At 47.5% G+C, this 26,701-nt stretch overlaps 1 protein-coding gene and 1 long non-coding RNA gene across 18 annotated transcripts in view; one reads left to right on the top strand and one right to left on the bottom strand.

Moving 5' to 3' along the window:
• PPFIA1 (PTPRF interacting protein alpha 1) overlaps positions 1 to 14,832 on the top strand; it is an 85,544-nt gene extending 70,712 nt beyond the window's left edge. For 4 of the 17 annotated variants that reach the window (XM_072790302.1, XM_072790304.1, XM_072790305.1 and 1 more), the window contains 10 exons: positions 49 to 111; positions 616 to 642; positions 5,304 to 5,479; positions 5,588 to 5,685; positions 7,857 to 8,032; positions 8,719 to 8,787; positions 9,754 to 9,919; positions 11,732 to 11,896; positions 12,202 to 12,272; positions 13,475 to 14,832. In XM_072790302.1, the coding sequence (XP_072646403.1) occupies positions 49 to 111; positions 616 to 642; positions 5,304 to 5,479; positions 5,588 to 5,685; positions 7,857 to 8,032; positions 8,719 to 8,787; positions 9,754 to 9,919; positions 11,732 to 11,896; positions 12,202 to 12,260 (999 nt within the window). In that variant the 3' untranslated portion in view covers positions 12,261 to 12,272; positions 13,475 to 14,832. Of the gene's footprint in view, positions 1 to 48; positions 112 to 615; positions 643 to 5,303; positions 5,480 to 5,587; positions 5,686 to 7,856; positions 8,033 to 8,718; positions 8,788 to 9,753; positions 9,920 to 11,731; positions 11,897 to 12,201; positions 12,273 to 13,474 lie in introns of those variants that run through there. The other 13 variants (XM_072790314.1, XM_072790315.1, XM_072790317.1 and 10 more) reach the window with 7 other exon arrangements.
• LOC140612597 (uncharacterized) lies at positions 14,062 to 25,251 on the bottom strand. The gene is made up of 2 exons (XR_012013749.1): positions 24,865 to 25,251; positions 14,062 to 17,445 (listed from the first exon to the last, which is right to left on the bottom strand). It is a non-coding gene; the product is annotated as an uncharacterized lncRNA (long non-coding RNA).
• Positions 25,252 to 26,701: the final 1,450 nt, after the last annotated feature.

Raw genomic sequence — 26,701 nt, forward strand, 5'->3', positions numbered from 1 at the left:
CACTGCTTCCCTTGCCCTGGATGTGCTTGGTCACTGGGGTCACCCTAGACCACAGGAAATGTCTGGTTAACGCATGAAGAGATGGAAACACTCACGGCCACGCCACAAACGGTCAGTCACAGCCCCGGGCTCACCTTCCCCCGTGCTCCCCACCCAAGAGCGGCACGATTCTTGGCTTTTCCTTGGGAAACAAAAATGTCATTTCACATTAAATTGTTCCGATAAGTATTTCCATTAGGTATTAGTTAAATGTGTGAAATGGAATTCTATTTTAGATTTTTCTTTGGGACCTTAAAATTGGTAGACTCGCTCTACTTAGAATAGATTTAACTCCTATCTCCTTCTGGAGAGACCTCAGTTTGGTGCTTGGTTTTCATGTTCTGGCCTTAGTTTTCTCCTTATATGGACATGCTTGCCATGGGAAATTGGCTCTTTGCATGAGAAATTGGAATTGTTGGTTTTGCATGAGTTTTGCATGATGCATTCTTTTATTTATTTATTTTTACTCTTTCACTCAATCACTGCACCTTCCCTACAACATTAATTTGCTTGCATCACTCAGCTCACCAATACTAATAGTTATGTTCTTTTGCATTCCTAACCTCGTAACACCAGGAGGATGAGGAGGGAAGCTGGGCTCAGGTTGGAGACTCTCTATAATATACTCTTCACTATATGTACCGCAGCAAAAGAGCTGGAGTATGAAAGCTTGTAATTGACTTTTCTTGACATTTTTAACATCTTAATTTGTGCAGAATATTGTTGATGATTTAAAGCATTAGTCAGAGCGAAGCATAGGATTAAAGAGTACGTCTCATGGACAATTTTGAACCTTTCTCACGTGGCACCATGGCGGTTTATTCTGTTTAACATAGATTACTTCTTTAGCACACGACTGTCCTGCAGAGTGCCATGGCTTTGGCAGCTCTCAGGATAAGGACCCAGCACAATAGTTGGCACAGGGGCTTTCCCTCCCTGTCTGCGTATCAGGGTGTGACTAAGTGCTGCCCTGGTGCTGTGTTGATCGAGACGTTTTCTCACTCATGGGATTCTCAGGAATCAAGCCTCTCTCCTTAAAAACGTACATTCAAATTTTCAGCTTCCGGGTTCTTCAACTCACCAAAAGCTCTGTCATGACTGTTTTGCAGCCGTGATTTGAGACAGCTTGATTAAAAGGAGTGGTTTCCTACTTGTGATTCTAGCAACCTTGCTGCCTGACTTGCTATTCTGTTTTAGTGCCAAGTCGGAGGCTGTGAGGGCGCGGCCAGGCGGTTCGTCCTGAGGCTGTTACTAATGGCATCATGTTCAAGGATCTCAAAAGGATATGGTATATCTGAAAAAAATCAAACTAATCTTAAATCTGATGTTCCTCATTTCTGGTCAGTGGTGGAAACAGCTCTTCTCCTCTATCTGTACTCCTAAATTATAGCCAATATTATCACTTTTTTAAAAAGCAGAAGAGGAGAGTGGCTGTAACATTCTGTGAGCACCCTCTCAACCCCTTTGATTTCAGCACTCTGTGCCACTACTCCAGATACATATCCTCATTGATCATTTCGCCTGCTCAGAATCAGGGCCTAACCATCAGTGAATCAAAAAGGGTGCATTTTGTAATTGCTTAAACATCAGTGTGTTGGACGCTAAGAAGGAGAACTTTGGCAGCACCTCCATATGAAACTCCTTATATTGGGGCGAGACTTGTAAACTAAACAAGCTGAATGTTTGCTCTTTGCAGTGGAAACATAAACAAGGACGAGCTGTGCCAATGACGTCAGAATTAGCTTGCATTGATGGTTTCCACTCCATCCCTCTTCTAGAGGAGAGGAGAATGAAGAGGCATCATGGTCTCTGTGCAGCTGCTAACCTGCTGCCAAGGGTGGAAGTCCTACAGTGCACCTTCCATGTGCTGTTACATAGTGACCAGCTCTTAAGCCAAGGGAGAGTTTGAGATGCCCTTGGGCACTCAGGGGAGGAAAACATCAAGGTGTGGTCAATTCATGGATGCCTTCACTTAGCAGGTAGCATCAGTGTGTTCTTTGCAAAACGGAGCTGCCTGTTGGTGCCACCTACCATCATCCCTCACATTTCACAGAGGTTACAAAGCTGAATTGTATTTGTGTTCTCATTTCATTGCTGGAAAAAATAGAGCCCATGCAGTGGCAGTCTCTTGCAGTCCAGGTGTTCTCTGACCATGAGATATCCCTGTTGTGTCCTCCCTTCAGAAGGCTGTGACCATAGTCCAGGAGGTGTGGATCTCCCTGGCTTTGAGCCTGGTTCCCCTGGAGCTCACATTACAGATCACTTAAGAAGTGGGACTAGAGTATGTAATGAATAAACAACATTAAGGAGAGCTCTGCTCCCATGGAATTGTCTGTTGAGAAATTTCTTTGCATTTTATGTTCAAGGATACATAAACAGAGGGAAGAAAGCAGTGACATATTCACACACTTAAGTGTCTGTCAGGTCTATGATATTGAGAGTGAGGTTTGAAAGAGTGAAAAAACATGACCCTGTGACAATTTTCCAAAAATGTTTGCTGCTTTTCTCACTCATGGTTATTTAGAGAAAGTAGTGAAACAGTTTCTTTTTCTATTGAATTTGAGCATTCTTGTTGAAATTTTGACTCATTTCTTTTAGCTTGTTTGGTGTAAATAGTAGATCAGAGGCTGTGTTTTCAACCCTCACCTTGTGGCTAGCTGAGAGTTACTGTTTCCAAGGATTCCGCAAGGCAACTACAGAATTCCTGTGACTATAGCTTAGGCTTCTTGGACTGAAGAACATCCAGTACCTTTGTTTGATGCTATTCATTTACTTCTCATCGCAGAAATCTTGCACATATTCTGTCAGATTTATCCCCAAGGATTTCATGGTTTTTGATGATATTACAAATGGTATTTTTTTAAATCTCCATTTCAGGCTCATTTCTAAAAGTATTTAGAAATACAGTTCACTTTTGTTTGTATATAGACCTTGTATCCTGCTACCAGGTTAAACTCACTTGAGTCCGGACAGCTGCTCTATATCCCATTTTCTAATAATGATGATCAGGTCATCTGCAAACAAAGAGAGTTTTACTTCTTTTCCAACCTATACGGATTTGACTTCTTTTTCTTGCCTTGTTACAATGGCTGGGGATTCCAGTCAGGGTTGAATGAAAGTGGTGGGAGCAGACATCCTTCATTTTCTTTGTTCCTGAGTTTAGGAAAAATGCATTCAGTCTTTCACCACAAAGTGTGCCATCAGCGCTACATTTTTTTGTAGACCCTTTATCAGGCTGAGGCAGTTGTCTTCTGTGTCTAGATTGCCCAGATTTCCATGAATGAGTGATGATTTGATCACACACCTTTTTCACATGTCTGTCATTTTTCTTTTTTAGTCCTTTGATACAGGGAATTTCTCTGATTTTCAAATATTGACCCAACTTATGTTCCTGGAGTAAACCCCACTTGTCATGATATCTTACTCTTAATTTATTACTGATTTGATTTGCTAATATTTTGTTAAGGAAAATTTGCATCTGTGTCTATGAGAGCTGCTCATTGGTCTGTAGTTTTCTTGTAATATGTCCAGTTTTCTTATCAGGATAATGATGCTCTTGGAGAATGAGTAAGATATTTCTTCTGCTTCATTTTTTTTGTAATAGTTTGCATAGAATTGGTACTTTTTAAATAAACGTTTGGTAGAGTTCAACAGTGAAGGCATGCAGTGTAGAGTTTGCACCTCTGTGTGTGTGTGTGTGTGTGTGTGTGTGTGTGTGTGGTTTACAGCTACAAATTCAAGTTCAGGTATGGGTAATCTGAGTGGTTCTCATACATTATGTCTATCATGAAATTTACCCATTTTATCCAGGTTGCTTATAGCTGTCCACAGTTTTCCCATATTACCCTTTCAGTGTCTGTAGGGTCTGTGCCAATGCCCCCTCTTTCATTCTTGATGTTGGTGTTTTGTATCTTTCTTCTTGATCACTCTGGGTAGGGGTCTGTCGAGTTTAGTGATGTTTATGAAAATCCAGGTTTTACTTTCATCGTTTTATTTTCTACCATTTTTCTGGTTTCTGTTTCACAGATTTCTGCTCTTTTATTTCCTTCCTTCTACTTGCTGTGAATTTCATTTTTTTTCAAGTTTTTAAAGGTAAAATCTTAGATTATTGACTTACAATCTTTCCTCATTTATAACATAAGCACTTAATACTGTAAACTGCCCTCAGGACACTGCTCCAGCTGTGTCTCACAATTTTATGAATGTATTGTTTGTGCACTTACTTTTTTTTTTAAGGTTTTATTTATAAGTAATCTCTGCACTAGTGTGGGGCTCAAACTCAACCCCGTGATCAAGTCACACACTCCACTGACTGAGCCAGCCAGGTGTCGCTTGCATATTCACTTTCATTCAGTTCCAAATGTTTTCCCATTTCCCTTGTGATTCCTTTTTTTTGACACATAGGTTATTTGGAAGTGTGCTAATTCCAAATACTTGGGAGTTTTCTGAATGTCTTTTTATTATGAGTTTCTAATTTAATTTCTCTTAAGGTTAGAGGAGATATACTTGGTATGATTTCAGTCTCTTTAAATACATGGAGATTTGTCTGTGTTGGAGAATGTTCTGTGTGCACTCCTTTTGGGTGGAGTGCTGTCTCGTATCAGTTGGGTCGGGTTGGTTGACACTGCGGCTTCAGTGCTTCTCCATCTGTGCAAGCCTGTTGTTTGGCCCAGTTGCTCAGTCAGTTACCAAACTATGGATGGTGGTGGGGAGGGATGTCTCCTGTGTCCTCTCCATCTTACCATGTTCATCTCTTCTTTTAAATCTGTGTTTTAACTCACTTTTTTAAAATCTGATTTTGAAATTAACAGATGTTTTATTAATGAAATATAGAAAACAAAGTGTTAAAAATAAAATGAAAGCCAGCCAGAGGTATTTTTAATGAGTAGACTTGGATGATTCTTCAAACTTGTTCATGAGCCGTGATTGTTCTTTGTTGATCATTATACATGAAAACTAGCTCAGAAAGACAGTGCATAACCAGTCAGTTTTACTGTGCTTTGTTTGGTAAATACGTTAAATTCATAAGCACAAATGAGTCGTAAATTTGTAATGGTATAATTCCTTTTGTGCAAAATTTTACTGACAATATAAGAGTAAATGGGAGATCAAATTATTTTGAAATTATAAAAAATGATGTTATTAATTTAGCCTTTGAGAATATGGAACAGATTGAAAATCTAGTTTAAAGATAATTTAAATGACCCTTGTGACCTCTTCCATGACTTTTCTTCTGAACTGATGTGCTTAATTATTGCAACCAGACCCTTGCCTATGGGGACATGAACCATGAGTGGATTGGCAATGAGTGGCTGCCCAGCCTGGGCCTGGCGCAGTACCGCAGCTACTTCATGGAGTGCCTGGTAGACGCACGCATGCTGGACCACCTGACCAAAAAGGATCTGCGGGGCCAGCTGAAGATGGTCGACAGTTTCCACAGGTACGCCCTGCATGGTGCCCCTTGTTGGTTCACTCCAGGGGCTCACACCGCTGCCATGGCTAACTGGGTTTTTTTTTTTTTTTTTTGGTTTGTTGGTTTTATTAATAGAAACAGTTTCCAGTGTGGAATTATGTGCCTACGGAGATTAAATTATGACCGAAAAGAACTGGAGAGAAAGAGAGAAGAAAGCCAGAATGAAATCAAAGGCAAGTACATTATGTGCCATGGATGCACTATGTTTCTGCTTCCCATGATGCTGACAGCTCAGTGACTGCCTCCTTTTAAAAAAATCAGGAGGAGGGACGCCTGGGTGGCTCAGCGGTTGAGCGTCTGCCTTTGGCTCAGGGTGTGATCCCGGGATCCTGGGATCAAGTCCCACATCGGGCTCCCTGCAGGGAGCCTGCTTCTCCCTCTGCCTGTGTCTCTGTCTCTGTCTCTCTTTCTCTCTGTTTCTCTCATGAATAAATAAATAAAATCTTTAATAAAAATTTAAGAAAAAGTTAAAAATCAAGAGGAAAAAAAAAGAAGCTAAATAAATTTAAAATAAATTTAAAAATCACAAGGGGTGCCCACCTGGCTCTATCCATGGAGCACGTGACTCATGATCTTGGGGTTGTGGATTTGAGCCCCGTGTTGGGTGTAGAGATGACTTCAAAATAAAATTTTAAAAAATTAAAATTAAACAAACACGATAAAATAATGAGGAAAGGCTTTAGTGGAGAAAACCAGTCTGGCATCATTACAGAGGAGAGAGGGATTGGGTGCCTCTCAGACCCTCTTCTGTGACTGGAGACCCTGTGCCTGGTTGTCTGTGCTTGTGGCAGTCTGTAGGGTCTGGGTCTCAGGGTGAGCATTTTCCTGTGACCTCAGACACTTCCTGTTGTAAGGATACATGTCCTCTTTTGTTGAGAATTGCTGCCACACGCCACTAGATAGCAACAGAGCAGAGCTGAACAGGCCCCTGCATTCTTGGCATCAGCATGAAAAATACTGCTCTCTATCCAAGGCCCTGAGCCCACAGTAAAAGAGTGTGGCTCTGCTCCCATGGCTGAGGGAATGGCACAGGGTTAACGTGGCAGCTGGGCCCTGAAGGTGATGGGAGCCTCTTATTGGGGTGGGGGTGCCAGCAGAGGCATTTTAGGTAAAGGGATGAGGGTGCTCAGCCAGGAGATGGCAGATGCTTCTCTCTGTTGGGAGCTACCCACCCAGGGCACATCTGAGTGAGCGGGTGTAGTAGTTTGCTTTGAAATAAGACATTAACAATTAAGCTCAAAGTACAGTCTCCCCCAATTTTCAGTATAAAGAAATCACTAAGAATGGTTATAGCAAACGAGGCCTATTGACCAACTCTAAGCATATAGGTTAATTTATGGAATCCTTACTACCATGGTCCTGTATGTGCTATTTTCATACCTTATCCTTACGAGGCCAGAAGTTAAAGATAAAAATATGGTTGGGGAGACGGCCCACTTGAAGGATAGTCTAATCATGATTGAGTTAGTGTGAATCACAAGAAAAACCATAAGCAAACATTTGTGATATGTATTCTATACACATATAAAATAATACATTTAACATATAAATATGGTAACAATCTCTAAATATTTTATGTGTGTGTGCACCCGTGTCTGTACATCTCTTCTTTTTTTTTTTCTAGAAAAGGACGTGGGAAATGAGATACATAAATCTGTTTCATTTGTTTTGTATTTCTGTCTTAAATCTTTCACAGTTGACAAAAGCTGTTTTTGAAAGTAACTGGCGATCATCTGGATATATTTTTACAGGGTGGCTATTTTTAGATCTCTACTAAAGCAAATTTAATAATTTATTAGTTTGCATAAATATAAGATCTTCCCCTACCGTGTCTAATACACTGGAGAATATATTCAAGTTTTTCTGTTTTTAAAATGCAACAACAGAAAAGTCCTTGGGATTGTAAGGGAGGGGTTTGTGTTTAATTGACAACATGCCCAGCTACGGTGCCAGCGCCTCTCTTTAAGGGGAAGAAGGTATTTCAGAAGAGCTGAAGTCATACCCGGTGTGTCCCTGGTGTGTCCTTATGGCTTCTGAAGCCGGGTCCCCCTCGCTTTCTCTTTCCTAGAAACTCGGTGTGTGGTAACTTCCTTGCTCCAGGCTTTGCTGGGAGAGTGAGTTCCAATAGGACGGTCTCCATCAGACAAAAAAGAGCCAGGGCGGCAGTGTGCACGTGCCCTAGAGGTCATCTGCCCACTGGGCCTTTGCCCCCTGTGCCTGTGCGGCTCATGTCAGGAACTGGAGGTTCAGGCCTGCGGAAGGAATCTTTATCCTGCATTACAAGGCGTACGTGATGAAAAGAGCTGTCTGCAGCCACTCTGAGATTGTTTTCCTTCATCTGCAGATGTACTGGTTTGGAGCAACGATCGAGTGATTAACTGGATCCTATCAATCGGCCTTAAAGATTATGCCAGCAATCTCATCGAGAGCGGCGTTCACGGCGCGCTCATGGCCTTAGATGAAACCTTCGATGCCAACGCCCTGGCACTTCTGCTGCAGATCCCGACACAGAACACGCAGGTGATGCCAGCTGCGCCTGCACCCCACCGTCTGGCCAGACACGGCACCCCATGCTTGAATGGAGGCAGAGAGAGCATAACTAGACCCTAGCCAGCCAGCCCTCTCTTCCCTTCCCCACCCACTGTGCAGTGGCTCAGAGCCCACAGTGCTTATCAACTCCTCCTCTTCGCTGCCTGTCATCTTTGTATCTCCTGGTAAATGCAAAAGTCATGGAATTAGCAGTATGGGAGACTTGCGTCCACATCAGGTGCTCCTAGAGTGGCGCATAAGAGAGAACACTCTTACTTAGGGGTGCCAGACGGGGGTCTCATGAAGTTTGTGCTTTTCCCTGTGTCATTCTTTTTGACTCATGGGCTCATTGGAGAATCAGGAATTTCTTTATTCTTCTATGAAACACTGTATATCTTTTTCCAGTACCTTCAACCTCCCACCAGCAGCGACCCACAGGCACACCTATTATACAGTGTCCAAGAGCTTGTGGACCCCTACTCCAAAAGCCCAGTAATGGACTCCATGCTAAAACTCCCGACTTAAAATACACCGTGAAGGTTGAAGGCATTTGTCCCTTACATTTCTGGTTTTTATTCTTTTTTTAAAGTCTTGGTTTAAAAACAATTGTGATATGCTAACATCCTTCAGATTTGATTGATGGAGGTTCTGGGGGGGATGTTTTGTTATGATTTCAGGCTCGTGCTGTCTTGGAAAGAGAGTTTAACAGCCTTTTGGTCATGGGGACTGACAGAAGGTTCGATGAAGTAAGTTTTCAACCTCAGGATTTGTAAATTTGTGTAAAATGTGAAGTATTTTATTTGGGAGCGCCTGGCAGGCTTAGTTTGGTGGAGCAAGTGACTCTTGACTTCAAGGTTGTGGATTTAAGCCCTACATTAGATTTATAGATGACTTAAGTGTAAAGCCTTTTAAAAAAAGAAAAAGTAAATTGGTATATTTGTAGGAGCCATGTAGTCTGGATAAACTCTTCCAAGTGTGAAGATAATTTTACTTTACAAGTCCAGCTTTGCTCTGAATTTATGAACAAATGAACTTTTAAGAAAGCAGTATTTTTACTAAGATTTTTTTTTTTTTTTTTTTTTTTTTTTTTTTGCTATGTAGCTTTTGATATCCATCAAAAATGTTTTTCATGTCATAAAGCGTTGGTTGCAGCCTAGGAGTAGAGTCTGTAAGTTGTGTTTGGGGGATGGCTGGATACCTCACCCCCATCCGAGGCCTTTACTTGTTTAAAAACATGACATGTTCATTTCTTCTCTCACAAAACCATAACTCATTTACTCCCACTCCATTACATATTACTGTCTCCTGTACGAGTACCTGAGTGTGGCAGAAACAGGACACATGACAAAGCACTGCTGGCCTATCCAGGCATGCAGAATATTGTTCAGGCCTGAAGATAGAAACATAGTATCTTATATAGCAGGAAGATAATTTCTGCAGGATAAGAAGCAGCTGTGATGGCAGGCAGCGGGGCACAGCCACGTGCCCCGGGACTGTCGATGTGTGCCCAGTTGGGTCCCAGCACAAGGGTGGCCCTGCCTCCTTTGCTCCCACAAATTCCCAGTCTGGGCAGTAAGTCCGATGGTTACCAAGAGCAGGGTTAGATACACGTGAATAAAAATGCAGTGACAAGGTCATTTTAAAGGGGTGGGAACTTTATATTTCTGTCCTTTATTTAAAAATGTCTTGTTTTCTGTCCTTTAATTTACCAGGACGATGACAAAAGCTTCAGGAGGGCACCTTCTTGGAGAAAAAAGTTTAGACCAAAGGACATCCGTGGCTTAGCTGCTGGGTCAGCAGAGACTCTCCCTGCGAACTTCCGGGTCACTTCCTCTCTGTCCTCACCCTCTATGCAGCCAAAGAAAATGCAGCTGGATGGTATGTGAGGCATAGCACTGCCCCGGGCACTTGTTGACACAAACAGCTCTCTGGCTGGCATGTTAATAATGGTCTAAGATAGCCTCTTTAATATATAACAAGGCATTTGGGTGCTGCTGCATGCCCAGGTTTAAATGCTTTAAAATTAATCCTAACATCTGTATAAAAGTTTAACAATTATACAGATAGGTTTGAAGTTCTTATCTGGTTGAATATTAGCATATTCTTCCAACTAATAAAGCTAAGCAGCGTGAGTGTCCTCAGAGTGTTGGACTGACACCCACGCTTGCAAAGATGTGGATGTGGCAGGCGGCACTCGGATGCTCTTCCCTAGGATGGCAGCGCCAGAGCTCTCAGCACGGTGTGTGCTGCTGGGACCTCTCCCCTCGCAAGAGGAGGGACTGAGTCCATTTTCATTAGCACAGTTTCCACCTCTATCCTCACTGTTACTTGTCTGTGTCATTGCACGTTGTAAGAGGACGGGAGAAGGCAGAAGGTGAGCCTGGGACGTCCTCACAGAGTGCAGCCGGTTGGGTGCAGTAGTCTAGCCACATAGTCGCTGTGTCAGATGCAGCTCGCAATTACCCCTAGATAGTCCCTCTGCCTCGAGAGCACAGCTAGTTCAGAGTTGGCCATAGTGGGCAGAGGGACCTCTCCGCTCCGACTGTGTCCCACTCAGTGGCAGGGCCAGGGGCCAGACTGCCTGGGTTGGAATCTGGATCTGCCATGTAGGAGGTGCATGATCTTGAGCACTGTGCCTCAGTGTCCCCATCTGTAGAATGGTTGTCACACTAGTGTCTTCCTCACTGATGGGCTGTGACGGCTAAGTGAGTCCTTCATGAGAAGCTGTTGGAAAGTGTCGGGCATGTCCTGAGTGCCATGTGGTAGCAGCTCAGGCCCCTGCAGCTGTAGGGCCGTGATGGATGACTGTGTGCTTGCTCTCGATAGAGACATGTTGTAGGGAAGGGTGTGCTGGTAGAAATCGTATGGTGTGGTCTTCACAGTTTTCCTGCTGTTAGCTCTGCCCATAGATAGGATTGTGAGTTTTGCTCTCACTTATCTGTATAAAAACCAGAGAAAAGTAAGTTCCATGAAGCCCTGGCTGAGCTTTGAGTGAGAGCAGCTTATGGGGCAGCTTTTTAATTTAAAAACTGCATTTCTTTGCCAGACTTCAATAATATGCTTAGTGAGGGAAGACCCCAACTTTTAAAAAATAGCATTTTTCCTCAAGAAGTCAGTGGGTAATTTTTATAGATTTTAGTTATAACTCGGCCTTTGACTTCTTGGGCAGTCTGCTCTCCTCACAGCTTCCATTTCACAAATCACATTTTCCTTGTTAAATGTTAACAGCAATGTTTGGATTAGGTTCAGGTAAATGAAACGTAACCCTAGAAGAAAGTAAAGGGAGTGCATCTCACAGAAGGTGACTTTTCACTCATGTTGATAATGGAGGCATAAACCCAGCCCAGTGGGTGTTCTCCTGGCTTCTCCAACATGAGGTGTATGGGAGCAGCGCGGGCCTCTTGGGCCCCTGGCGCTGGCCACTCTTGCCAGCAGCATCTGCTCCCCAGAACCTGTGCTCCCGGAGTACCTATGGGGAAACAAAACATCATGGGGAGCAGAGGACTAATACTACAGATTTTGGAATGCCTGCTGAGCCATGCAGTGGCAGGGAGGGACCAGTGTTCCTCGATAGAACAGAAGCGTCTGTGGTACGCACTGTTTCTGGCAGGAAGGGAGGCCGGGCTTTGATTTCCTTAGCTCATCGTCCCGCACCCACTGCCAAGAAGATAAGGCCGTCCTATCTCTCAGACAGACAGCAAGCGCCGGGACAGGTCCTGGACTCCTCTCAGCAGGCTGCGAGCTCTTCACATCCTATTCGGAAAAATAGATGGTCAAGGCTGAAACAAATGTTTACAAATCCAAAGGCTTTAAGGAGAGGCAGAGCTGTCAAAGTCACAGTTACTACTAATGCAGGTGTGTGTAGCAAAGTTAAGGTGTCACCTGCTGCCCCCTGGCTGTTTTAGAATGAAGCCCCAGGGACCCCCGGCTGCTTGGGGGATGGGGACAACCCACTCAGTGACTCTCAACTCCCGTCCTCCAGCTCCTCCAGTCCCATTTGGAAGCCCCCCCCCCGGGGCCCCTCAGTAGGTGCTGCCATGGGCGTGTGTGTGTGTGTGTGTGTGTCTGTCTGTCTGTCTGTCTGTAATTGTGCTGTCAGGTGATGTTCTGAGACTAACCGCACGCTGTATTTGCACGCCTCCCTGTGGTTGTCGGAGCAGGCAGCGTGTCAGGACCGCAGAGGCTGGATTCTGCTACAGTCAGGACTTACTCCTGCTGACGTCTCCTGTAGGTGAGTAGCCAGGAGAGCCAGCTCCAGTTAACTCAGCAGCTATACAGAGTAGACACGCACGAGCCTCTCTGCACCCAGGGAGACTGTTCTGGTGTTCCGTGTGCTCATGCTTCATACATAGAAGCTACTGTGTCCCTGATCTTTAAGGGGAAAAATGTATTTCTGTTCTTAACATAAACAGAACGATGCTGGCTTACCCGTCTGCTACTGTCTTCCTGGCGTGGAGAGGCAGGAGGGAGCGTCACCCAGCTCCTAGCTGCCTGCCCCCAGCGTCCAGGAGCGCGGTGCACGGTCTCCTGCGCCTCAGTGTCTGCCTGTACCCTGGCGTCACTCCCAAGTCAGCTGCCACTAGCCAGCTTGGTGTTAAAGACACATTCCTGAATGAAACAGGCCCCAAAGTATAAATTTTATGAGGCAGTACCACCACGTGACCCTGATAGCCCTTCAGTGGAGAGATGGGCTTTTTTTTTTTTTTAAGATGTATTTATTTGAAAGAGAGAGAGAAAGCACATGTGCACACCTGTGCTAGCAGTAGGGGAGGGTGGGGGGAGAATCTCAAGCACACTGAGCACCAAGCTCCGAGCCCCATGCAGGGTTTGATCTCATGACACTGAGATAACGACCTGAGCCGAAACCCAGAGTCAGATACTCAACTCACTGAGCCACCCAGGCGCCCTGAGAGGTTGGCTTAAAAACAAACAACCCCCCCACCCCCCCAAAAAAAAAAAAAAAAAAAAAACCTGCATTGCCATGAGAAGGGCTAGACTTGTGGATTAAGATTTTGGGTCCTGGCCCAGGAGCCAGGCCCTCTCCTGCCTGCTCTGAGGGCCCTGGGGGAGCTTTGTTTGCTCTTACTCTGCTTTCCTGTCTCGGCCAGAATATTGGCCTGGTGGGGGCGCTTGGGCTTAGTCGGAGGAGCATCCGACTCTGGACCTCAGGCTTGTGAGTTCCAGCCCCACGCTGGGTATAGAGATTACTTAAAAATAAAATTTAAAAAAAAATTTTGGTTTCTTTATTATTTATTAAAATTGGTAACTTTTAGACATAGGCCAAGATGAACTCAATCAAAGAATTATCATTAATAAGCAAAATGCTGGATGTTTTCTCTAAACCCACAAGGGGCTGAAGCCTCCTGGGCCTGGGAGTCCCCATTCAGCTGGCTCGTCTGGAGACTAACTCTTTTGTTCGCTTCTGTTTTCCAGTTTACCCACACTACTTCTACAGATGAGTGTGCAGCATTTTGAACCCAACAAAGACTACGTTTTAAAATTCAACGGAATCTTTAATCTGTTAATACTTGTTATATGGACCCTGAGATATTTTATTACAGAGTTTTTAATTAGCAAAAAATTCATGAATACCATAGAGAAAATATTTTAGAATTTAATGTTTCTTATATTTATGTAAACTTATGACTTCATTTATATAGTTACTTACTTTTTCATGTATATCCAGGCTATAAATATCCTTTGAAATCCATGTTCTTATATCTAATTTTAGTCTTTCAAATGAATGTACTGTAATGCTTGTATGTATAAATCTTATGAACAGATATAGGGCTTTTGTAAATTGTGCATTTATTGTAATTATCATTACTTAATTTGTTAATAATATAATCTGTCAGAGAAGGATTTTACGATTGTAAAATCATAAATACATGATACAGCGTGTATTATCCTTTACAAACAAAATCTAGCTCTACAACAATCATTTTGAAATAAGCAGACTTAATTTTGAGCAATTGTTGTATTTTAATGACTGACCTTAACTATACTTTTTCTAGCAAGAAATGCTTTATTCTGCAGTGTGAACAGATTAAAAACACTTGGTGTTAAATATCAGCTTATAAAAATTTGGACTGGAAAGATTATCAGAACACTATGAAAATCCCTTAGGACTGGTGAACTCTTTCACAGCCTCATCCCGGTGGGCTCAGGCAACTTGTCTTTAGTGACTGGCAGACGCCGGAGCTGAGGACCCGAAAGCCCGGGCGGGGGGCCTGGGCGCCCTCCTGGTGCGGAGCTCGCTGGCGAGAACTCTCAGAGGACCAATTAGGAAGCTGTCTGCGCACCGAAGGGTGGGCGCCGCCTTGGAAATAATGTGCGACTCTAACAAAGGCCTTACTGTTCTCCTGTAAATCCTCTTTTTACATTTGTTTGTAAACTTGTTTAAAGAATGGACCTAGTCGTACATTTTTAGATTTTGATGAGATAGCCATTTTGGATTGTATAAGTAGCAAATGTAACTCTTCCTTTTTACTTGGCATATTAAAAAGCCAGCAAGAAATGTGTTCAGTTCATGGTGCGTTATTTATTATGCAGCTGATACATAGATAGAAACGGCACGGCATGTCTTTTTACGTTTGGTTTCTGCTTTTAATTTACTTGTACAATTCACTGTACCATTCTGTTTTTCTATTAATCTTTTGTGAACTTCCTGATTGTGTAACAAAGTATGTACAGTCTACTTTTGAACTATTTTTATCACAGTATTATTTATTGCTGTCTTTCAATACAGTACTGAAGCATTTTCCACTGCCAATAAAGAATACTGAAAACAAGCTGCTTTGGCTCCTCTGTGCTGTGGGGGCCCCATCTGTGGGGGGAGCGGCTAGTGTGGAAATCAGCTGATGCCCCAAGCAGCTGGGAGGTAGAAGGATGACCCAGGGTCTATGCCCTCCGTTCTGGAGGCCCAGAGACTCCATCTCCCTCTCTCTGCCTAAGAGAAGCCAGCCCTTCCTCCCTGGCCCAGGTGAGGAAGCCTGTACGTGTACACACGTGTGTGTGCACGTGTGCCTGTGTGCCACTGTGTCTCATCTCTGCGTCCACCCTCCGTGTAGGCTGTACGCTCCTGCCCCTCTGCTCACATAGTCATAAGACAGTGCCCAGGGCTGCATCCTTCCACGTGATCTTGGCCCCTGGCAACCAGTGAGGCTGCTCCTCCGAGAGCTCAGACCAGTCCTGAGTGGCAGAGGGGAGGGGACAGGCGCACCTGCTCAGGCGGGGCCCAGCCGGACCTCAGGCCTCCAAACAGTTTCCCTAGGGGAGGGGGGGGCAGCCCACAGGTGGCCACTGCCAGCAGCTCTAGCACGAGAGCTCCTCCCCCAGCACCCCAGGAGACCGTCCTGTCGGGGTGGGGGTGGCTGACACCACCCTGGGCCCTGGGGTGCGGGTGCCGAGGAAGAGGGCCTGGCCCTCGCGGCCCCGTGGAGGTGGGCACAACCCGCTGACCCGCTGCCGCCCTGAGAGAGGCGGGTTTGCTTTACTTGGATGAACACGTTCCCGGGTCGCTTCTGTCAGCGCACAGTTGGGTGGTTCTGTGTCTTCCCGTTCAGAACCGGTACCGGCTGATCTTCTAAGCCTTTTTTCTCTGCATCTCCGAGTTCTTCCTTGCTTTTCTAGTCTCACACGGTGTTTTCCCTGACCACGGCCAGGCAAGCCTTGGGCCTCTGAAAGTTTCCGGAAACAAACCCAAATCATCACAGATTCATGAAGGTGCAGGTGTTTTATTAAAACTTGCTGATTCCAGGGGTTCTGGGGGGGCTCCATCGGTGAAGCGTTCGCCTTGGGCTCAGGCGATGATCCCGGGGTCCTGGGATCGAGTCCCACATCGGGCTCCCTGCTCGGTGGGTGGCTGCTTCTCCCTCTCCTCCCCCTGCTTATGCTTTCTCTCTCTGTCAAATACAGATAAATAAAATCTTCAAAACAAAACAAAACAGAACCTTGCTGATGCCATTTATGCCTAAAAAACAAATGTCAGTTGAGAAAGAGCAGCAAGCAGATGTTTGAGAAGCTGTGCACGTCTCGGGTCTGCGCATCCCACGCTGAGTGTCCCAGGGCTGGCCTGCCACTCCCAGCCCCGTGGGATCCCACCGAGGACGCTTGGCTCTCCCCACCGCTCCCGCCGTGCCTCCCAGCTGCTGTCCTGAACTCCCAGTGTGTGTGCTCACAGTGATCGTGGGTTTGGGTTTTACTCCTCCCTCTGCGCCAAGTCCTGTGGGTGTGGATGGCTTCTCCGGGGAGCAGGGGGCCGTCGGCCTGATGCTTGGGCCTCGGGCAGACAGCGGGACGCGCCAGTGCCGAAGTGCTGCTCTCCGGACCCCCGCACTGCATCTACGGCATTTCTACGTATCTCAGACACTCTTGTTCCTCTAACGTCAGCTTAATTCCGGTGATTCTGCTATTTTCCGTCCGTGTCTTGGTGATGCTGCTCCTCCAGCCCTGTTGCTCGAGGCCAGCGCTGTGTGCACCCACCTGGCACGGGGGGAGTGGAGGCGGAGGGGGGGGTGTCCCTGGGAGAGGGGGCTCCAGGGGAGGCTGCACCTTGAGCCCCTGCCCGCCTTTGCCGCTGCCCCCTCAGTGAATCTTACCCTCTCCCTCTGCACCTGTCGGTGGCCCACCCGGCTCATCCGGGGCGCTCTCAGGATCCCTCACATAGTTGCATCTACAAAGACCCCTTTTCCCAGTGAAGTCACATTCACAGGCTCCAGAGGTCTGGACATCAGTGGATCTGTGGGGAGTGGGGTGGGGACACGGTCGACCTCACCCTTGGACGTTTCTTCTGCAGAAGACCCGCCCTGCCTTGTCCTGCCCTGGGGACATCGGGGTGGGGAGGGTGGGCCCCAGGGTCCCCGGGAACAGGATTCTGCGGTCACAGAAAGGGCACTGTGGGTGGATGGCTCAGAGAGTGGCCAGGAAGGAACGGAGGCCTGTGAAACAATCCAGAGCACCTGGGGTGGCACAGTGTGCTTCTGCTTGATCTTTGAGCGTGAGTGTGCCTCGCAGCGCCTGCCCACGAACGGCGGGGGGCGGGGGGACTGGGGTAAGGGGAGGGCTCGGCTCCATTAAAAAGCAATTCCAGTAACCGCTAGTTGAGGACCTGATCTGGACAGGCCCTTGGAGGTGCCGGTGACACAGTGATGCGACAGCTAAGGGCCCCCAGACAGGTTTGGGGGCACAGCCGTGCAGACACAGCTGCACGAGGGCACCCTGACTTCTTCCCCGTGGCCGCTGTCCTGAGGCCCGGCCCGAGGTGTGGCTCATCTAGAATATTTTAAGTGGGTCTCCACGGCCGTCTGCGGAGGAAGCCAACAGAGCACAGCTCTCCCCTCGCAATGAGGGGAGGCCAACAGCCGTGCCTTCCCGGCTTTGGCTCCATCGTCCAGGATGCTCTCCTGAAATCAAACAAAAGCAATTTTAAATTTTTAAAATTAAAATAAAAACAACCTAAACTAATTTGAAATTTTTTTGTTGTTGTTAAACAAAAGCAATGTCACCGAGGAATTGTGACATGACATAACCTATAGGGCTGAAGAGATTTGAGTCATCAGCTCTCCAACACCCTATTTCCCTTTTAATTTTTATTTTTTTAAGATGTTAAGCAATGTCTACCCCCAACGTGGTGCTGGAACTCACGACCCCGAGACTGAGCAGTCACGTTACCCCAATGGAACCTGCCGGCCAGGTGCTCCTCTTTCTTTAATGTTTTCATCAAAGTAACAGCATGCACATTGTTTCAAGGAAAACAGCAGTGGCCGCTGTCCCTGCTCCCCCAGGATTTACGAATGAAATAGTACAGTGCCTGGGACTTGCTTTAAAATAACACTGGGATAGGGCAGCCCGGGTGGCTCAGCGGTTTAGTGCCTGCCTTCAGCCCAGGGTGTGATCCTGGAGACCCGGGAGTCCCACGTCAGGCTCCCTGCATGGAGCCTACTCCTCCCTCTGCCTGTGTCTCTGCCTCTCTCTCTCTCTCAATAATAAATAAAATCTTTTTTAAAAATTAAATAAAATAACACTGGGATAAAAAGAAAAAAAAATTTTAATTAAAATTAATTAAAAGGGCAGCCCAGGTGGCTCAGCGGTTTGGCGCCTGCCTTCAGCCCAGGGCCTGATCCTGGGGTCTCGGGATCGAGTCCCACATTGGGCTCCCTGCATGGAGCCTGCTTCTCCCTCTGTATCTCTGCCTCTCTCTCTCTCTCTCTCTCTCTCTTTCTCTCTCTCTCTCTCTCTCTCTCTGTGTCTCTCATGAATAAATAAATAAAATCTTTTAAAAATACAATTAATTAAATTAAATTAAAACCAGAAAAATAAATAAATAAAATAAAATAACACTGAGGGGGCAGCCCAGGTGGCTCAGTGGTTTAGCACCACCTTCAGCCCAGGGCCTGATCCTGAAGACCTTGGATCTAGTCCCACATCAGGCTCCCTGCATGGATCCTGCTTCTCCTCTGCCTGTGTCTCAGAGCCTCTCTCTCTCTGTGTCTCTCGTGAATAAATAAAATCTTTTTAAAAAAATAAAATAAAATAACACTGGGCAAGGGGCACCTGGGAGGCTCCATCAGAGAAGCGTCTGCCTTTAGTTCAGGTCATGATCTCAGGGTCCTGGAATCAATCCCACATCGAGCTCCGTGCTCCGTGGGGAGCTGCTTCTCCCTCTCCCTCTGCCTGCTGCTCCCCCTGCTCGTGCGCTCTTGCTCGCTCTCTCAAATAAATTCAAGCTTTAAAAATATAATATCGGGGAAGGGTTGGATCAGGGTATAGATCAAACAAAATTGACCTTGACCCCGTGGGTTAATAACTGTTGAAAATGGGTGAGGGGTTTGTGAGGGTTTGGTGTATGTTCTACTTTTGCATTTGTGTGCAATATTCTGGAATAAACGCTGTTAGCAGTTATGTAGGGAGCCCCTGCAGGTGACAGACTGTCTCGGTCTGCAGATGTCTGGAAGGATTCCTTCCTGACCTTCGTTTGCAATGTAATTCAGGCCGGGTTTGAACTTCCAGCTGCACCCACAGCAGAAAGATCTCTCACACCACGACTCCGCATGCATGCGCACACAGACGTTCAGCCAATCCCATCTCCACCGTGCCTTCGCATGCCAATAGGCGTGAGGTCAGGATGCGTCCTCAAAGCAGTGACATCTTAGACTTGGGGAAACGCAGCATCTGACAGTGTCACAGTTAACGATGGCTGCAGATCCTTTGCTACAACTCCCATCGGGAGGTAGAGTCTAAGTCCTCCCCTGAAGCCAGCCCGGTCTCACTGGTGTGGTTAACCACATGGACGTGCAGATGTGACACTCGGGGACCCCTGAAGTGAGGCCATCAGAAGTCAGCCTTACAGAAACCAGCCCCCAAGTAAGAAGCCCAACTCCCCAGAGACCACCATGCTGTAAGGGAGCCCAACTGAGCCACCTGGGGGGCGGGCGGGGAGAGCGAGACCCCAGAGGTTCCTCCCATCCTGTCGCATGTGGCCAGCACGTGAGTGAAGACACCACATGTGTCCCCTAAGACAGGCCAGGGAGAAGAAATGAGACTCTCCCCCAACAGTGAGAACTGGGCACCTGACTTATGGCCCCAAACACTTCATGGCCTTGGCCAACCACCTGAGCCACCCCAGCGGAGGTCCACTGGAAACAGAATGAGCCCTTGCCCTGTGCCCTGTCCAAACTGGCGGTCTGTGACACTTGAGCATGGTGAAATGGTTGTTTTTTTTATTGTGGACTTCTGGGGTGGCTCCTTACATGGCAGCAGATGATTGGAACTCGTGTCTGACATGAACTGTTATATTTTCTATTCTGCTGTCTTCTATTTTGTGTGCTGTCATTTCCCCCCCAAAATTGATTTCATAATCCACTAAAAGATCACCATCTGCTGTGGTTTCTTATCTGCTATGTAAAAATCCACCCCAAAACTTAGTGGTAAAAAACAATGGGTTCTTGTTTCTCATGATTTGGTGGATTGCCAACCTGGGTGGACCTTATGCTGGTCTTTCCTGAGTTCTTGTTCATGTGGTTTACACTCCCCTGGGCTGCTGCTTCTTTTGTTTCTTTTTTTCTTTTTAAGATTTTATTTATTTATTTAAGAGAGAGAGCACACAAGCAGAGGAAGAGGGAGAAGCAGACTCCCTGCTGAGCAGGGTGCACGATGTGGGGCTCAATCCCAGGACTCTGGGATCATGACCTGAGCCACAGGCAGATGCTCAACCACTGAGCCCCCCAGGGGCCCCTCCCCTGGGCTTTTTCACAGCAGCCTCAGGCTCCGGAGGAGCAAGATCAAAGATGGTGTTCTGGGAAAAAAAAAAAAAAAGATGGTGTTCTGGGACACCTGGATGGCTCAGCGGTTGAGCCTGTGTCTCCCTCTGCCTATGTCTCTGCCTCTCTCTGTGTGTCTCTCATGAATAAAGAAATAAAACCTTTAAAAAGAAAGAGAGAGAGATGAAGGTGTCCTAAGTGCTCTAGACCTGTTGACGTTGTCCACAGAACTCACACAATGTCATTTCTGCCACATTGGTCAGAAGCCACAAACAAGCCCAACCAAGATTCAAGAGGTTGAAGAAATTGAGTAGGGATCTCAGGGTGGTGCAGCGGTTTGGCGCCTGCCTTTGGCCCAGGGCGTGATCCTGGAGACCCGGGATCGAATCCCACGTCGGGCTCCCGGTGCATGGAGCCCGCTTCTCCCTCTGCCTGTGTCTCTGCCTCTCTCTCTCTCTCTGTGTGACTATCATAAATAAATAAATAATTTAAAAAAAAGAAATGGAGTACACCCATCTATGGACAGGAGGCACAGTGAGGTCACTGCTATGGACCAGGTGCTTGCATCTTCCCCAAATTCATATATTGAACCTAATGCTAGATGTGATGGATTTTGGTGGTAGGACTTTTGGGAGGTGTTTAGGTCCTGCAGGTGGAGAACTCATGCAAGTGCCCTCTTAAAAGGGACCCCAGAGAGCTCCCTTGCTCCTTCTGCCATGTGAGGACACAACGGGAAGGTGGCCATCTATGAATGAGGAAGCCGGCTCTCCCCTGACACCAATTCTGCTGTCGCCTTGATCTTGGGCTTCCAGCCTCTAGAACTGTTGAGAAGTTTGTATTGTTTATAACTCGGCCCTTCTGTGCTTTTCTGTCACAGCGACCCAGACACATTAGGACAGTCCCATTGCAAAGAGGTGTGGACACAGATGCATGGTTCCCAGGGGGCTACAGTAGTCAGCTTCAGCTGTTAACCAGCTGGGTCCTAAATGTGATCACAGCTGTCCCTGGAACAGGGGGACCTCAACACGAGGAGGGACCTTACCACGAGGAGGTAAATGTCACAGAAAAGACATAGACCTGAGTGAGGCAAGGAGTGCATGTGGCCTTCAGAGAGTAAGAGGGCCCTAAATGGGCTCTTCCCTGCTCGGGTCTCCAGAAGGAACCAGCTCCATTAGCACCTTGGCCCAGTGAAATGGATTTCAGACCTCTGGCCTCCAGGACTCTGGGAAGAAATTGGTGTTTTTTTGTTTGTTTGTTTTAGCTGCTACATTTGTGGTAATTTATTACAGCAGCAACAAGAAACTGACCCACCTTTGTGGTCACTTCGACCCACAAGAAAGGGGAATGTATAGGGATCTTTAGGGGCCAGGCTCAGAAAGCTCTGCACACCATCTCCTCTTATTGTCCCAACCAGTGAGCAGCTGCTTACATGGCTGCACCCACTCCAAGCGAAGCTGAGAGCCGTCCTGTAGCTGGGCGGCCACAGGCCCTGTGAGTAGAGAAGACAAGCAGGGGACCCGGGGACAGCTCAGCCTCCGCTACACGCTCCAGCATTCAGCGTGGGTGGTGATGCAGTCACTGGGTGCTCTTCCCCTTTGGCTGAGTGACCCTGTAGCCTTCTTGTGCAGGCCTGGGGGGCCTGGGCCCAGCAGGTACATGGCTCTGGCTCAGCACTTCACACTCCTCACTACAGAGATACTCAACTTGTTCTTGAGCACAGCTGTACATTCTGCTTTTAAGTTGTATCTGTCACTGCCACGTGGCCAGCTAGTCCCTGCCACACATGCTCCTGAGAGATGGTAACTGCATCAGAGGGGGAATGTGCCACATCTTTTCACCCAGAGCTCTCCTGGAAGCATGCTCTGTTCTCCATCTAGCAACCAGAGTTGGCTTTGAGCGTCACAAACGCTCATGCCGCCTTCCTCCTGAGAAGTCTCCAGGAAGCTCTGGTTGTCCTCATTGGAAAAATGGAAGCAATAGTATCTACCTCACTGGAGAAAGAAGTAAGTAGTTGCTTAAGGGGATGGTGGCAGGGGAATAGGGAATGACTAATGAGTAGAGTTTCTTTTGGGGGATGAAAACGTTCTAAAATTCTGGTGTGGTCATGGTTGTACCACTCTGTGACTATATTAAAAAGCACTGAATGATAGCAAAACTAAAGTGTTGGGACTTCATCAGAATAAAAAGCTTCTGCACCGCAAAGGAAACAAAACTAAAAGGCAACTTACAGAATGGGAGAAGATATTTGCAAATGACATATGATAAAGGGTTAGAATGCAAAATACATAAAGAACATATACAACTCAACATCCAAAAAGCAACCCAATTAAAAAATGGACAGAAGACATGAACAGACATTTCTCCAAAGAAGACATCCAGATGGCTCAACATCACTCATTATCAGGGAAATGCAAATCAAAACCACCATGAGATACCACCTCTGACCTGTCAGAATGATGTAAGTTAAATCAGGAAACAACAGGTGTTAGCGAGGATGCGGAGAAAGGGGAACCCCCTGACTCTGGTGGGAATGCAAGCTGGTGCAGCCACTCTGGAAAACAGTATGGAGTTTCCTAAAAAATACAGAGCTGCCCTATGACCCAGCAATTGCACTATGAGGTATTCACCCAAAGGATACAAAAATACAGATCCAAAAGGGAACGTACACCCCTATATTTATAGCAATATTATCAACAATAGCCAAACTATGGAAAGAGCCCAAATGTCCACCAACTTATGACTGGATAAAGATGTTAGATATATACCATGGAATATTACTCAGCCATCAAAAAGAATGAGATCTTGCCATTTGCAGCAACATGGATGGAACCAGAGGGTATTATGCCAAGTGAAATGAGTCAGAGAAAGACAAAAACCATATGATCTCACTCAAATGTGGGATTTAAGAAACAAAACAGATGAGCAAAGGGGGAAAAAAGAGAGGCAAAGAAGCAGAATCTTAATTATAGAGAACAGACTAATGGTTACCAGAGGGGAGGTGGACGGGAGATGGGGATGAAGATGTGTACCTGTTGTGATGAGCACCAGGTGATGTCTGGATTACTGAGTCACTCTCTCATACACCTGAAACTAATATTATGCTGTATGTTAACTAATTGGAATTTAAATAAAAAAGTAAAATAAAAAAATCTCATCATACATTTTAAGTATTTTATGCAATCGTCTATCAATAAAACTGCTCTTGGGGCATTTGGGTGTCTCAGTCAATTAATCCTCCAATGCTTGATTTTGGCTCAGGTCATGACCTCAGGGTGCTGAGATCCAGCCCTGTGTTGGCGTCAAGCTGGGCAGGGAGTCTGCTTAAGATTCTCTTTCTTGGTGTCCTTTGTGGACTGAGCTGGGGACCACGTGGCGATGCCATAGGAAGACGGGACCCTGGCATCCCTCCCAGGGCCTCTCCATGGGTCATCCCACCAGCCACCCAGGGGCAGGAGCAGGAACCCCACAGGTGCCACCCCGGAGCCTCAAGAAGAGGCCATTGCCGGCGGCTCCAGGTCCCTGGCCACCAGCTGGGGTAGGGCCCCTGGCCGTGTCCCCTCTGGGGTGGGAGCAAGGTAAGGAAGGGGCTGTCGGGTGGGGTGGCTCCCGGAGCAGGCCCTGGAGGTCACACCTGGCCGGTCCCTTGCTGCCCCCTCCTCACTGAGCCCCCGGAGGAAGATTCTCTTTCTCCTGCCTCAATTTAATTAAAGAACTCTCTTCTTAAAAAATAATTTTCAGCTCAGAAAGCTCTTCTGAGGGAAAAAGATGAAACACTCTATATTTTTAAAATCTCACAATGGTGCCTGATAAAGCCAGGCTGTTGCCAAATGGCAGGCCCCTACTGCCAGTTCCGACTTCCTACTTAGCCTACAATACCCTTCTCCTTCCAAGTTACTCAGACAAGATATCTCCTACCGGATCCTTCAATTATCTGGCTTTTTAATCTTTTTAATCACCTGGCTGTCGGATTTGGGCTCCTTGTGAGCTAGTTGGAACTCTGATTTCCAGAGGCCCTGTGCACTTTATGGGCTCCTTCCTCTGGGAAAAAGTTACATTTTTACTAGTATCAAGATGAACACAGTAATTACGTATATTCAATCTCAACATTCCTTTTTTATTCCTTCTGATTTTAAAATAAAACATTTTCAGCACGCCTGCGTGGCTCAGTGGGTTAAGCCTCTGACTTGCTTTCAGCTCAGGTCATGACCTTCGAGATCCTGAGATGGGAGCTCTGCTAGGGCTCTGGCTCAGCTTCTCTCCCTCTGAGTCTCCACATACTCTCTCTTCAATACCTAAATCTTTAAAATAAAATGTTTTCGTGCGCCTTTGTGGTGAGCTGAATGGTGGCCTCCAAAAACCTAAGCCCGGGGGCGGCTGGGCGGCTCCGCCGTTGAGCACGCGCCTCTGGATCTGAGGGTTGTGAGTTCAAGCCCCACCTGAGGCACAGAGATCACTTAAAACCTTCAGAAGAAAGAAAAATGTAAGTCCAAATCGCAATCCCCTATACCTGGATATTCCCTCATAGGGCAAAGACGGGATTCGGTAAGGGCTGGAAGGGCTTACCCCGGGCTGCAATTAATCCCAGGCCTCCCTGCAAGAGACGGCAGCTCGGGGACAGCTCGGGGACAGGTCTCGTGGAGCCGTGGGAAGCCAAGGGCGCCCTGCAGCCACGGGGCTGGCAGCTGCAAGGAGGGCTTCTCCTCCAGCGCCGCCACGAGGGGTGCGGGCGGGTTCCCACCTCGCCTCCCCTCGTGGCCGAGAGGGGCAGCGAGGTCCTGGGTCCTGGCGCAGCAGCCGCAGCAGGTGCACGGGCTCCGGGCTTCCCGCGCCTCCTCGGCCCCGCTCGGCCCCGCGACAGGAGGCCGGGAGCCCGTGGGCTCGCAACGCCGCGGGACGAGGGGGCCCGGCCGCCGGAGGGCCGCCCCCGCCCGGGTACCAGGCTGCCCGCGTCTGCACCTCACTAGCGCAGGAACGGCGCCCGGATGCTTCCTTCCCATCGGGCCAGGTGAGAGCACCTGCCCACGCCTGAGCCAATCAGCGCCAGAGGATTGCGGCGTGCTGATTGGCCGGGGCCTGGGCGGTGGGCGGCACCGGGCGCTAGGTGAGCTGGCGTGCGAGGTCGGTCGGACTACCCGTAGGAGCAGGACAGGTACGGGGAGCCTGGGCGCAGAGTCCAGGTATCTGCGCTAGGGAACGAGGGTGCCCCGAGTAGTCTCCGCAGGCCCCGCAGGCGCCCACGGTTGTGTGGCTCAGGAGGCGGGGTGCTCGGCAGCCCCTCGCAGCTCCATCTCTGCCTAAGGAAAACGGAGCTATCCGACCTGGCCTGCCTGCGCCACCAGCTTTCTCCCCCCCGTCACTGCACTCCCTGCGTGCCCGGCCTGCGGCTAATAAAACGACATTCGGTCTTCACATCACCACCCCATCCCGGGATGCAGGTGTTAGCTGCACGGGAGACAGGCATGGGAATGCACGCACCTGGGACTGTCCACTGTCATACCGCTCGTAGGCGGTGGAGCTAGGATTGTGATCGGGGCTGCACACCCCCTGCACCGTCCGTGGTAACGGTGGGCGGGAAAACACGTTCTTTTTCTCCAAACTCCCCACCCCCACCCCGCTGTTCCCCATGCATACCTGGTTCTTTACCACCTCTATGTCTCTGCTTGAATTTCTCCCTGCTCCAGGGACCCCTTTCCTACCTTTTACATCCTTTTCCTGCTTACTTTTTTTTTTTTTTAAGATTTTATTTATTTATTCATAAGAGACACACAGAGAGAGGCAGAGACACAGACAGAGGGAGAAGCAGGCTCCATGCAGGGACTCTGATGTGGGACTTGATCCCAGGACCCGGGGATCACGACCTGATCTCAAGGCAGATGGTCCACCACTGAGCCACCCAGGTGCCCCCTTCTCCTGTTTACTTTGAAAGTTCCAGCTGGAAACCCATCTGACTGGCTTCACCTCTTGAGCCCCTCACTTTGTGCCTCAAATGTACCAAGTCCAAAACTGTATTCTCACGCTGACCCCTCAATCTGGGTGCTTCTCTCTCCCCTTTTCCCCCCTCCCCACCTCCCTCCATTTTCCTTGTCTGAGCATCTTCACAGGGGCGAGGGTCATCTCTTTGTAAGGAGAGATTTCAGATTTTAGAATGACAAAAGTGATTATTGGATATTCTTTAAGCAGAATTCAGGGGACCTTGATAATCATTTGATTCCATGGGATGTGTGTCTTTGCACCATATCCTACTTCTGAAGAAGACAGACAGCAGGGAGCATCTGGGTGGCTCAGTGGTTGAGCGTCTGTCTGCCTTTGGCTCAGGGCGTGATCCCGGGGCCCTGGGATTGAGTCCCACGTCAGGCTCCCTCCAGGGAGCCTGCTTCTCCCTCTGCTTATGTCTCTGCCA

The sequence above is a fragment of the Canis lupus genome, chromosome 21 (assembly GCF_048164855.1).
Source record: "Canis lupus baileyi chromosome 21, mCanLup2.hap1, whole genome shotgun sequence".
Lineage (NCBI taxonomy): Eukaryota > Metazoa > Chordata > Mammalia > Carnivora > Canidae > Canis > Canis lupus.